Raw genomic sequence first — 13,211 nt, 5'->3', positions numbered from 1 at the left:
GGTGGGGGGGCGCTTCCCAGGGGCCCCCAGTGGGGGGGCCACACTCGTGGGAGGGTAACCCTCCCCCACCCACCGTCTCCTGTGCAGCCCCCATCAACCTCACTGTCGCCTGCAGCACCTGTGCGCAGAGGGTTCAGGTGCGCTGCAGACCCCGGCTGCCTCGGTGGGTCTAGTGGCCCAGCCACCTGGGCCGTGTCGCTGGCCCGCAGGTCCCGGCCCCGCACACACTGTTGGGCTGCGGGGAGGGCGCGGCGGCCGTCGCGGGCAGCTCTCAGGTTCTGAGTCCTCCTGTCTGCCATTCCTCCCAGGTGCGGCTGCTGGGCGTGGTGTCCCAGGGCCAGCCAACGCTGGTCATCATGGAACTGATGACACGAGGCGATCTCAAGAGTTACCTCAGGTCCATGAGGCCGGAGATCGAGGTGCGTTATGTGTCCTGGTCCCCTGAGAACCTTCCGCCGGATGACGCGCGTCTCTTGCTGCGTGCTTGCCCGCGGCTCCTTCACGGGCCGGACAGAGGCCTTGCACTTCGGCGAGGGGCACGTGCGAGCCTCAGGTCACCCCTTTCCTCACGCACCTGCGTGTCCTCCCTCCCTCCACTGCCGTCACCTCCGCCTCTGCCCTCTCTCCCGAACTGCCACCGACAGAGCCACCTCAGCGCCGCAGCCTCCAGCAGCCTGTCCCGGCCATCCCGGCGCCCCCGGCCAGGGGGACCATGTCCTCTGCTGACTGCTCCCCTCCTCGCTCACCCGGCCTTTCCCTCGTTGGGGTCTCTGAGTGCGTCCCCGCTCACCCGTTCTGCTCAGCTTTGCACCCCAGACACGGCCCGGGGCTCAGGGCTGTGGTTGTGGCAGAGGCAGCCTTTCACCGACTGCTCGTCAAAGCCCAGTGTTAGGGTGACCTGGTCCTTGTGCTGGGGGGCGGGGGGTGGTGCCACCCAGCCCTGCGCACAAGGCATCCGCGCCATCACGAGCCCCGTCCCCGCGCACATGCCTCTGTCCCCGTGCCATGAGCCGCAGTCTGCGCCTTCGAGATGCAAAGCCCAACACCTCAGTCTCGGCCTGCGAGCTCCACGCTCCATCCTCAGTCAATGTCCGGCTTCTGCCTCTGCCTGATCATCGCCTCAGCCACACGATCTCTGCTTAGTCTAGTAAAAAATATCCCTCTGCGTTTTGAGCTTCAGATTCTACATCCGCTAAAGTCCTGTGTGGTTTTCCTTCCGTCACCCAGGTGTCCCCGCTTCTGTAGCATGAACCCACAAGCCGACGTTTTAACACATCAGAGGCGCGACTTAACTTCTTACGCGAGTGCTTCTAAGAATAAACCGGTAGAGAAATGCTTAGAAGTAACACGAGCACATCTGCCTTTTGTTTGGCTGCCTCGGTGGGTCTGGTGGCGTCCCTGACCCTGACTTGGCTCTGTGTCGAGGAAGTCCCCCGTGGCTGCCCGTGTTCCCAAGAACCCTTCTCAGCCGCATTTGGATTTCCGTAGCTTTTCTCTGAGCTCGATCTTCCGTTTTCTTCTTTTAGTTTGAAACGTAATCATCTTCCCAGTTTCTTAACTTCGGTTCTGTGTACCTGTTCGTGTGTGGCCTCCTCTGGTCACAGCAGATGACATTTGTGGCAAGCCAGCAAGGAGAAAAGCTTAGTCAGACAGGTGGCTGGAGACATGGCAGTGTATTTCTTACCGAGTCATTCCAGGCACCTCTGAACAGCATGCAACACTCACTCCCTTCATTGTCACTTTCAGGCACAGGATAAAAATTTGGGACGTGCAGTCTGTCACTCCCTGCAGCCCTCAGTTTCCTCATGTGTAAAACAAGAGGGTCGGACAAGACGATGGCTGAATTCCTTTAAAGACTGAAAATTCACTTGCAGATTTGTGAGATCCCAACTTGCCCTAACTCATGTCAGGTGTAAAAATACATATGCTCGCCCGACAGTTTCGTTATGTTCTACCTGGCATCTTCCCCTCCCAGGTTAGGATTTGCTCATTTACCTGGCTAAGTGTGGGTACTCGCGGATACATGTCATAAGCAGCTCTGAGCAAATTACAGAGCAAATGCCAGCCCTCTCTTTCAATACTTAAAATCGGCTTTCTCTTATCGATCCAGTGTTTCACATTGATTATGAGTGACCACTTCTAGTGAATACCTATACGTAGTACTTCCCGACTTGAATAGAATGAGCAAAAACTTCACGTGTCACCTGCAGATGTCCTAGTGGACCGAGCATATCTAAAACCCCGAGAAGGTCAAAAGGGACTGTCACATCCCGAGGCTCCTGTGTAAAGGAAAGCAATGGTTTTGGCTTATGCTTGGGGATGTCATGTCACTTCCCCAGACAGCTCAGCGACCGGTTTTTTTAAATTACCAGATGCAGTCTTGATAGTCTCTTCAGAATTCAAATGTGCATGGAGTGTGGGCTGCAGAATTAGACTGCTTCTCGAGGCCATCTTTCAGCAGAAGCTAGCACCTCAGATGAAGCCAGCGGGCACTGTCCGTGACTGGTCCCAGCTCATCCTCCCAGCAGTGAACCCGTCTTGGTCACTGCGTGGAAGAGCCCAGACGGTCTGGTCTGATCCCAAAGCCCAGACACGCCCTGTCTGAGGCCCGCAGGGTTGGAGCTGGAGAGGTGACCGACCCATGGGACCTGTCAGAGTAAGGGCTTTTCAGTGTTCTAAGAGACGTCCTGTGGCCAGGAAAACTGAGGTAACATCTCTTGTGCTCGTATGAGCAAGGGGTGGTTAGCATCTGAACTGTGGGGTGCTGATCGCTTTCTGCACTTTTTTTTAGGATGGAGAGACCTGGGCCTACGTTTTATGTAAAACATTTTTCTAAATGGATTCATTCTGATTTAGGGGTATTTCTCTTCAGTTCCAAAGCCGGTACCTTGGGCTCCTCTGCAAAGAGGGAATGTCTGCCCATGTCACTTGTCACTGTTTTGCCTTGGTCCCGCTCCAGAAAAAACTTCAGTCGGAGTGAAGTCGTCAAATGCTCGTTTTCCTCTTTGCCCACACAAAATAACAATCCAAGGAATGCCACGTCGTATGGCGAAAAAAAATCAATCTTGATGTTTTTGTATTTCAGAAGAAAACTGAAGGAAAAGGAAAAGATTAAATTTATAACGATGCTTACGTGGGAAAGAAAACACGCAGCGTCGATTTGAGAGACGCATTTGCTTATTTCCACACAGTCTTTGTGGAGGTCTCTCCCTCTGTGACTGGTACTTTTATTATAGAAATAAAAGGAACAGATAAACAGATAGGAATTTGAGTAAGCAAGAATCCCGAATATTAAAAACTACGTGTTGCGCTTTAAGTAATTTTCGCCCGACCCCAAATGGAAAAGGCCGGTCCTTAGTTGCATTACTTGGTGCTTCTATCTGCAGCTCCGTGTGATGTGGTCAGCTGGCAGGTGCATGACTTGACCATGCACCAGATGCCACGGTCTCCATAATAACCCTTTCCTTCTGAGCAAGGCCTGGTTCCTTAGCAGCATGACCTCTGGGGCTCAGATTTGCGGAGCAAAGATGGATGTGCAGACCTCGAAAAAACGCGCGATTTCTCAAGCGATTTTTTTATTTTTTAACCTCCAACAGAATAATCTGGTCCTCGTGCCTCCAAGCCTGAGCAAGATGATCCAGATGGCGGGAGAGATCGCGGACGGCATGGCGTACCTGAACGCCAACAAGTTCGTGCACAGAGATCTGGCCGCCCGCAACTGCATGGTGGCCGAGGATTTCACCGTCAAAATCGGAGGTGTGTCCCCAGCTTCTCGGGAGTGAGCAAAAATGTGACTCACACGTTTTAGGGACTGAGTGGGCTCTGGGCTGCCTGTGAGTGTGAAGTCCTGCCCTTGGGGGACTGTCACTGCTCAGTTGGTGGACCGTCGCAGACCTGGCTGGGCTGGCCCTAATCCTGATGGCCCGTGGCTACGGCGGGTCAGGGAGTGGGCCAGAATGTGCCGAGGCCAGGGTACCTTGTCTCCTGGCAGAACAGTGCTAAGTCTTGGTTACAGAAACAATCGAGACGGTGTCCTCCGATGATTTCGACTTGGGAATAAAAGTCACCATTCAAACTCCCAGTATTTCCTCCAATTTTCCTAGCATACAAGGAGCGCTGTCCCCCTCCAGGGCTCCATGGAGTTTTATAAGAGGTGACGTCCCCTAACGGTGAAGCCCCTGCACAGAGCAGGAGCGGTGGCTGGGAGGTGGCAGTCCCTCAGGTGGGGCAAGACCGCTGCTAACCGGGGTTCACGCCCGGGCCGGCCCACCTCTGGGCGCCTGACCCCTCTGTCGTGGCACTTACTTAGCTGCCCGGCCTGCTGGGGACACCCCCTGTCGCCACCACGCACTGCGTTCTAGGTCGCCGGCGAGGAATTCATTTCAGCCGTTAGGTTTGGTCTTTTCCTCTGCCTGATAAAAACTCACACCACCTCGGGCCGCTGAGGAAGCCATCTGCTCTCACCAGAAACCTTATCTTCTCACAGTGAGATGCTGACGGTTCAGAAAAATACTGAGTATTTATCTGGAGAAACTACAAGGGAGACGTAACACCCCAAAACGATGTAAAATGAGCCTCTTTGTCTAGCTCTTAAACTGCCTGTTCTGGAAATGCCAGTCAAATATGTATATATTTTTTCTGAGGCAATGATTTCGAATGAAATGTTTTGGCCCTTCAGTTCCTTCTAGAATGGTCTCCAAATAAGGGGTTAGCGTCTGGTCACATGTGGGAGCTAGGGGTGCTACGCAGGGCCACGTCGGAGAGCAAACATGCCCGGGTCATCAGTTAGTCGTTCAGGAGCCACCAGCGTGTCCCTGGGTTTTGGCACTTGGAGGCGTCCCCATGTTTGGTGTTCCTTGAACCCTGAGAGGCTGTCCTGCTCCGAAGTCCCCAGGGAAGCACCCCCCCGACCCCTGCCCGGGCTTCCTTTGCGCACCCACCCATGCACTTCCCGTGCCTTCCCCCCACTTCTCCGTGGGGCTCAGATTGCTCCTACGGAGATGCCAACCAGCCCCGCTTCCCCAAGGAGCCGGGCAGGCGAGCTTCAACCACGGTGCTGCCACTAACGACTGAGACTTGGGACAAGTGCCTCAAGTTCTGTGAGCCTCGGTTTCTTCACTCTCTGCAGCGGGGTGACGCCAAAACAGCCCCGTGAGGTGGCGGGCAGGGTCAGCGCAGGCAGACGGGCCGCTCTGCTCACCAGCATCCCTCCCTCCTGCCCGCCCGCTTCGTGGCACAGGGTGGCAGCTCAGTTAGAGCTGCTGTCACTTGCCCTCTGAAGTTCAACTCTCCAAGGACCGTAGTTGCTGTTTAGCCGTGTGGCATATTTACAGTGAGATTTTCTTTGCGCTTGTGTTTTTTCTTCCTAAAATGTGAAATTTTTCTTTTGTGTTTGAAGAAATAATTTGTGTTCTTGTTCTGGGCCGCCTTCTTTATTATTATTATTATTATTATTTTTTCCACTTCTGTGCCAGGCAGATCCTCTAATGTGCTCACCGCTGGATTAATTCTGAGATAAAGCTCTAACGCTTCATTTTTATTCTTTACTAGGGCTCAAAACTGTTTTCCCAAGGCCCAGTGTCTGGGATTACAAATCTGACAAGTAATTGTGCCAGAAGCAATTCAGTGGCCCTTAGCATAGTGCAAGTAAACGATGTTGGTTAAGGTCCAAGGGACTCAGTGCTCTGTTTGGCTCTGTAGCCTAACCTCTCTGTGGCAGAGTGAGAGACGTGAATGGATATTTCAAAAAGGAGAGCAGACCTTTCTCCTGGGAGTAGAGTCCTTGCGGGAAAAGTTTGCCTGATGGAGTGAGAAATCAAATTCTGACAAAGAAGCAATGATTTAGGATTATACAGCAAGCCTGCCATCAAACATAATTAGGTGACATCTTCTAGAGACACGGAAAATGGAAGACTTTTTCAAAAATGAGTGGGAGTAGTCTGTTGAAAAACATTATTGAGTAATAGCTTCCGGGGCCTAGTAAAGAGCATCTCTTGGGCATCTGGCTGTGCACTGTTTTTTTTTTTAAATCGTGAATTGGTACTCAGTATTTTCCTTCTTCTTAGACAGTGAAACCGCTGCCTTTCTGGGGGCAATGGGCGATGCCATCGAGTCGATAGGCGTCATCACATGCCTGTTTATTTTATCAGGGTTAAAACCACGAATGAAAGACTTTTGGTCTATACAGTGCATCTTTTCTCGATAGACTCTGGACCTTGTTAATTTTTATTTTTCATTTCATTTTTTATTTTTTACGCCTACAGCACCTGGTCTTCCTAGATGGTCTCCCATCCAAGTACTAACCAGGCCCGACCCTGCTTAGCTTCCGAGATCAGATGGGATCGGGCTTGTTCAGGGCCGTGTGGCTGAAGACTGGAACTTGTTAATTTTCAAACTGCCTCTTATTTTAAACACAATAAGAGAATTCACTTTTTTAAAATATCAAATGATACGTGTCTTGCAAAGCAGAGATCTCTTCGTCTTTATTTGCTCGTCATGTGATCCATCCCTCATCCCTTACTCTTCCGGCCTTACGAAATTACAGACGCCTCTGCCCGGCCCCTTTGAGTCTGGTTTGCCCTTGGACGTGGGTCCAGGGCCTTCCTGGGCTGCAGTGATGGTGCGTCTCTGCTTTTTCCCAGGAGCCATTCAAACAGCGTTAACTCTTGTGCCTTCTCTCTGCCACACAGATTTCGGTATGACCAGAGACATCTACGAGACAGACTATTACCGGAAGGGAGGGAAAGGCCTGCTGCCCGTGCGCTGGATGTCCCCTGAGTCCCTGAAGGACGGCGTCTTCACCACTCATTCTGACGTCTGGTATGAGAGGCTTTTCCTGGAATGTGAGCCCTGGACCCTCCAGCTGCCACAAGTCCCGCCGGCTCAGTCTCGAGGGCTTTATTTTTCTCTTGTTTTCTGTTCCTTGTTACCCCGGGTCCAGCTTTGAAGTGTCACATGGGCCACCCTCCTCCATCACTGAAGTTTTGCTGCTGTCTGTGGGTTGGCTGAGGACAGAGGCCATTTGTGGGAGCTAAAGAATTTGCAGGACCCACGGGTCTTTCAATCCTTAGCTGCTCGCTAGGTGACTGGGAGCCTTGAGACAGCACAGGAGCTGGGACATGCCAGCAAACGTCACCTCTCTGCTTCTCCCCGTGCCCGCCTTCTCTGGTTTTATCTTTCACTGTGTGTGTGTGTGGCTGTCTCACCTACTGTGTGTGTGTGTGTGTCTGCCTCACCTAGTTAAACCTTCAGATCGTAGGAGACATTGCTTTATTGAGACCCAAAGCTTAGGAATCTCGATGTGTTTTCCCGTTGGTGCCATGGCCGTCTGTCGCCTTTCAAAAGGCATCCATCGTTGTTAACCCAGGGATGTCTGAAAAGCAAAATGTCTCCCTTAATAATAGTCGGAACTGGGGATGGAAGTCGCACCAGCTGCGGAGAGCAGAGGTCTTGTGACAGTAGCGTTTACTGCAAATCCGCAGCGACGTTGCGGAGAGGCAGTCGGATTCTGAAATCCAGCCGACGCTCTCGGCATGCTAAGCCTGGCGCACATTCCTTCTAGAACATCAGCTGGTTTCTGGGCTGTCTTCGCGGGAGATCCCCCCGCTGACGTGTTATAGAAACGGCGCTTGTTTACTTCGGGTCCCAGACGACTGCACAGAGGAGCTATTTAAATAGTAACCGGCATCATTTTTTTTTTTTTTAACCTTGTGAACCTTTCACAGTTCAAGGGCTTTCTGTGTTATTTTGAAGACAGGTGCAAATTGGAAATCACATCCGAATATGACCCGGCAGAGCGATTGCTTTTTGAGCTCAAGTGCGAGATCTGTTTTGCAATCAGGCTGTCCAGGACGGTTATCTGTGCCCTCACTGTCACATGGGAGCGCTCACGCTACGTTCAGCTGTAGAGGTGATGGGCGGGGGCGTGGAGCAGGCCTGGCGCCCCGCCCACAGACCTGGAGTCACTCGAGTGTCATATTCGGTGCATGTGATCGTGAGGGCCTGGCGGGCCCCAGGCACAGCACTCAGTGCCTGCAAGAACCCAGCGACGGGTGACACAGTGCCTGTCCTTGAGGGACGGAGTCTTGTGGAGAAGAGGAGGTGACCCTGACAGATTGGAATCATGGCAGCCTTCCTGGAGGAGGTGGCGTCGTGGGGCGCCCTGAAGTAGGACTGTCCCCTACGGAGCAGCGAGGAAGCCGTTCCTGGCAGTGGGGACGCTCAGGAGCCATGACGGTGGCAGCGCCGGGCGCGTGGCGAGGACAGTGGGGCTCCCTCGAGAGCGCCAGGCTGTAGAGAGACCGAGTCAGGCCTCGGATGTGCATTGGGGGGTAGGACTAATTCTGCAGGTTCCGTGAAGGCTTTTAAGGCTTCCGAGCAGGAGAATGACCTAGAGCTGTGTTTTAAGCTGTTCACGTCAGCTGGAGTGTAAGGCGCCCTTGAGTAAGGAGAAGGTGAGGTGTAGGCCAGAGAGGGGGACCATCTGCTCTGACCCGACCTGTGGACAAACGTGAGCCTGCGCTGGCAAGCGGCGAGGGCTCCGGGAGGCCGAGGGAAGGGCGACTTGGGGTTGACCGTGCAGATCGCACGGGGCGTCCAGTGCAGTGAGGCCAGCAGATGAGGAGGGTCGTGAGGCGCGGCTGAGTCGGAGACCCGTTAAGTTTGCGGACAGCCAAGTGAGCGGAAGCTTGAAACGGAGCCGTCGGGGCTCGGAGAGTCGGCGTGGGAGCCCGCGGCTGAGAACGGGCTGCGGGAAAGCAGCCGCCGCAGCCGGGGAAGGGCGCGTGGAGCAGGAGCAGGAGCGGACGCGGGAGGGACGGCCCTCGCAGGTGACCTCGGGCCAGGCCCGCAGGCAGGAAGGTAGCGAGCTCGTCACTTCTGGTGCTCCCGCCTCTTTGCAGACGTGAAGGGGGGAGGTGCGATCTCCACGGCGCGCCACCTGTGTGACCAGGCCGATGCCACCACACAGACGTCCCGCTGCCCTCGGCCCAGGCCCGTGAATGCGGCGCTTCGGCCTCTGGTCTTGGCTTTTCTAGGTCTCCTGTGTGATCTGAAGACTCGCTTAAGCTCGGTCACCGGAAGTTAAAAGGGCCCTGGGCGGGCCAGTCCTCCGGTGGCTAAGGTTCTATTTATGTGTGACTTCTGCTCTTAGTGTCGATGGGCACACACAGCGTGGTATTTGGAAAGGAGCCGAAGCAGCAGATGAAACGTCCTGCTCCGACTCCGGGCCAGGGTCCCAAGAGCTCTCGGAGGGACGGGTCCTGCCCCGGGGTCTTGCGCGGAGCTCGGCCCGCGAGGGTCCATCAGAAGCCCCTTGGGCGGCCTGCGGCTGAGTGGCCCACGCTCTTCTGCTGAAATGAGTAGAATGGGAAGGCAGGTGGACCGCAGAGAATTTGTAGAGGCTGGTGACGTGTGCTGGGAAGGCACCTGTGTTTTGCATGTGACGGCCTCTCTTTGTTTTAGCATTATCTGTCTGAAATTTCTGTGTACGTGTGTTATCGCGTTGAACCGGTTTTCCAGAGGCTGGGTCTTCTAAGCCAGGCGGCCGAGCTGCATGCGGGGCGCAATGGCTCACGGCTCCTCCCGCTGACATTGCCCCTCACCACCCGCTTCCCTCAGCTCAGCTCTGTGCCAAGGATTCTTCCTCGCCTGGAGCCCCTGTCCCAGCCAATGTCACCCTGCTCGGTTCCCACCTGGGACAGCAGCTCCCCAGTCCCTGTGGGGCAGGCAGGCCTGTCTTCTCTTGGTCCTGCTGGACCTGTGAGGGCCGATGAGCTTTTCAGCCCTCCGAGGCCCAGGCCCAGACCAGTGGCCTCAGAACTGCGGTCGGGGCCCAGGCATCAGTGTTTCAAAAACGTGCTCAGTGACGATTGTGCGGCCAGTGTTGAGAGCTGCTGGGTAGAGGCTGCCCAAACTGGGGAGTGTGTCGAACTGTAATTGTCCCAGGTCCCGGTGAGGCCACTAAATCACCGGCCGGCGGGACCTGGGAATCTGCATTTGATTATTCTTGGGCTAAAGCACGTTGGGGAGACACTGGCCTGCCAGACACCGGGCAGACGGCGGGGCCGGGGTTCAAGTGCGAGGTCCTATGTCTCCTGCCTGTTCAGGGGTCCCGGAAACTCCGTCCCCTTCAGCATCCTCAGCTCTGCCACCAGGGCTGCATTCACGCTACAGGACACCTTAGAGGCAGCAAATGCGGACGAATGCCCCGCACTCCCCCTGGGGCCTGGCGTGCTGTCCGGCGTGTGCTCAGTCGCCACCGCGAGGGCGGTGGCTCAGGCCCGGGGTAGACGACGTGCTGGCGAGGCGGGGACGGCAGGTGCCACACGGCCCGTCCGAGGCCTCACGTGTCTCGTCTCGTCGCAGGTCCTTCGGCGTCGTCCTCTGGGAGATCGCCACGCTGGCCGAGCAGCCGTACCAGGGCTTCTCCAACGAGCAGGTGCTGCGCTTCGTCATGGAGGGCGGCCTGCTGGACAAGCCGGACAACTGCCCCGACATAATGTACGTACCTCCTGGGCCGCGAGGGACGGCGGTTCCGAGGGCCAGGCTCTCTGGCCCGGCGGGCACTGCCGTGGTCGGGGTGGTTGAGGAGAAGGCTCCCCTGACAGAAGGAGCCTGTCCCTTCGCGCGGTCACCTTCCCTCCGCCCCGTCTTCCTTATTTCTTTGGTCCTGATTAGCCGTGTGTGCTGCGGTTTCTCAGGCTAACGTCTCTGTGCAGCATGTGACTGAAACAGAGTTTGCGGAGTTGTAAGCCACGCGAGTCACTTGCTCTCTGGAGTTTCATCCGGGGACCTGTGTGGACCTGGAGCACGGTTCATTCCACTCGGCCCCCGGCAGGCACACCCCTGGGGGCACACAGCTCTGGGTGCTGGCAGATTTGAACACGTCGCCTGTTCAAAGAAAACCACGCACCTCTTAGTTCTGGGCCTTGTCGGGCGACGGGGCAGTGTCTGTGGTCCCTCGTGGGACTCCTCTCTTAGAAGCCCCTGGGTTGGTGGCAGCGGAGCAGCTGAAGGCAGGAGAGGGAGGCGTGAAGGTGTTCTGTGCTTGGGTCGCCAGGTACAGGTGAGGCGTGCTGGGCTGGTTTTCAACATGCACGTAGGCGGGGCTCAGGGACTCGTGGTAGTCGATCTATCTACTAGATCCCAGGATTAAACGTTTAAGATCCAAGAGTGACTTCTAGAAAATTCCTGAACTGATCCCAGTAGATAGATCGACTACCACTAGTCCCTGAGGACCAACTCAGGAGTTTTCTAGAAGTGCTTTTTCAGGACAGGTTCGGCTTCACATGGGAAAGACCCTTGTCTGTGTGGGCGTGTGGGGACTCCCACACCTGCCACCCACCGTGTGCCAGCCTCAGTGGCAGGACGATGTACAGATGCGAGTCAGACTCTGCGATACGTGGGTGCCACAGATTTTAGTCCCAACAGCCCGTTTGGTCTCCCACAGCGTCCTGGGTCAGGAATCCAGACAGGTGTGCCGGCTCCTCGACTCAGTCTCATGAGGCCCAAATCAAGATGTTGGCCAAGCCTGCGACCGTCTCAGACTGGGGACCTCCCTCCCCCCGGGCTGCTCCAGGTTGTTGGCAGGACTCAGCCTGTGGCTGTCGGACTGAGGTCCTCTGTCCTTGCTGCTGGAGGCCGAGGCCGCTCCCAGCCCTCGCCCATCCCTGCTCCCCCCTCCTCCCGACACACACGGGCCTTGTCACAGCAGAGCAGCTCACTTCTCCAAGGCCAGCAGGACAATCTCTCTGCTGCTTTTGCCATTTTTTTTTACCTGATTAAGTCACATCTACCCAGGATAATCTCCCCAGACTTCTCAGTGTTTACTAGACTTACCAGGGCGATCACTTTATAAGGTACACACGTGTCTAATCGTCATTGTGTACCTCAAACGAATATAACACTGTATGTCAACTATAATTCAAAAATAGGTTATTTTAAAACTAAATACATTTTTTAAAAAATTAAGAAAAGAAACTTCTCAGTACAGCTTTTTTAGACTTTATGACCCAAAGGTGGAAGAGACCCAAAAGGCATTTTTTTCGTGCATTTTCTCACCTTCTTCCCACTAGTATTTGATTTTTTTTTTTCGCAGTATAACGTGACCTTAAACTGGCTAGTTTAGAACGGTAAAAAGCACTTACAATCACAGAGTCTCTGAGGGTCGGGAACTGGGAGCAGCTTAGCCGATGGCTCTGGCTCGGGCCCTCGCCGGTCACCTGAAGGCTTGATGGGGAACTGGGAAGGAGGCTGGGTGCCACGAGAGGCCGAGTTCTACTGTGACACCACTCAAGTGACTTCATGCCACCAGCTGGCTTCCCCCAGGGCAGGCCCAGCAAACTTTTCCTCCGCAAGGACAGATAGTAAATATTTTCAGCTCTTGGGCCCGTACGATGGCGAATGTGGCTACCGTGCTCCGTTTAAGCAGCCTGGGACCTCACGTGGGTGACCGTGGCTGTGTGCCAATAAAACTGTATTTTTGGACACAGCAATTTGCTTTTCACAGAATTTTCATGTCACAAAATATTATTCTTCTTTTTTGTTCAACCCTTTACAAACATAAAAACCATCCTTAGCTCGTCAGTTTTACAGAATCAGACAGCAGGCCAGATCCGGCCCAGAGGGCCATAGTACATGACCCCACAGCAGAGCAGAACCCGCAGTGGCCTCTGCTGGCTAACCTCAGGAGTCACACCGCACGGTGTCCGCCACCTCCTGACACCTGAGGTCGCGTGGCTACACAGGTGACCGCTCTCCTCTTTGAACTGTGTGGTCACTGCACCGTCAGCCATCGATAAGAAAACTCTTCCTTCAGAGCAAGTGTGAGGAGTGATGCCTGCTGAATTTGCATAAATTTGCATAACCGTGTATGGGGGTTTTGGGGGGGCAGAATGGGGACGAACACCAGAGCAGGCGGTGTCTTAGCAAGCTTGCCAACAGTCCCGGAGAGCAGGTGCGAGTTTCGTTTGTGTGGTTTGGGGCGGTGGCCGGAGACACAGGTTGTTTTTGAGCTTTTTCTTTGACTTGGGGAAAAGTTTGTCTCTGAGAGACTCGTGAGGTACCTGAAGCTGACCCCCCTCCAGGTGACTGGACTTTTGATATTAATTTAATCTGCCTGGGAAGGAGCCCGCCTACCGTGGGGAAGGCAGTGTGTTTCCGGTTTCCGGTTCCCGGTGTGGAGGGACAAGGAAATTTACATGCAGTGCTCA

General features: G+C 54.7%; 1 protein-coding gene and 1 non-coding gene across 2 annotated transcripts in view; one reads left to right on the top strand and one right to left on the bottom strand.

Moving 5' to 3' along the window:
• Positions 1–13,211, top strand: part of IGF1R (insulin like growth factor 1 receptor) — a 249,668-nt gene that overhangs the window by 231,194 nt on the left and 5,263 nt on the right. Inside the window, exons 17-20 of the mRNA XM_006924137.2 lie at positions 276–419; positions 3,597–3,756; positions 6,690–6,819; positions 10,366–10,500. Coding sequence (XP_006924199.1) covers positions 276–419; positions 3,597–3,756; positions 6,690–6,819; positions 10,366–10,500 — 569 coding nt within the window. The remainder of the gene's footprint in view (positions 1–275; positions 420–3,596; positions 3,757–6,689; positions 6,820–10,365; positions 10,501–13,211) is intronic.
• LOC112472824 lies at positions 6,255–6,373 on the bottom strand. Its single transcript, XR_003043775.1, has one exon. It is a non-coding gene; the product is annotated as a 5S ribosomal RNA (ribosomal RNA).

The sequence above is a fragment of the Pteropus alecto genome, unplaced genomic scaffold, assembly GCF_000325575.1.
Source record: "Pteropus alecto unplaced genomic scaffold, ASM32557v1 scaffold59, whole genome shotgun sequence".
NCBI classification, from domain to species: Eukaryota; Metazoa; Chordata; class Mammalia; order Chiroptera; family Pteropodidae; genus Pteropus; species Pteropus alecto.
Note: the sequence above shows the minus strand (reverse complement) of the source record. Positions and strands in the feature narration are given on the sequence as shown.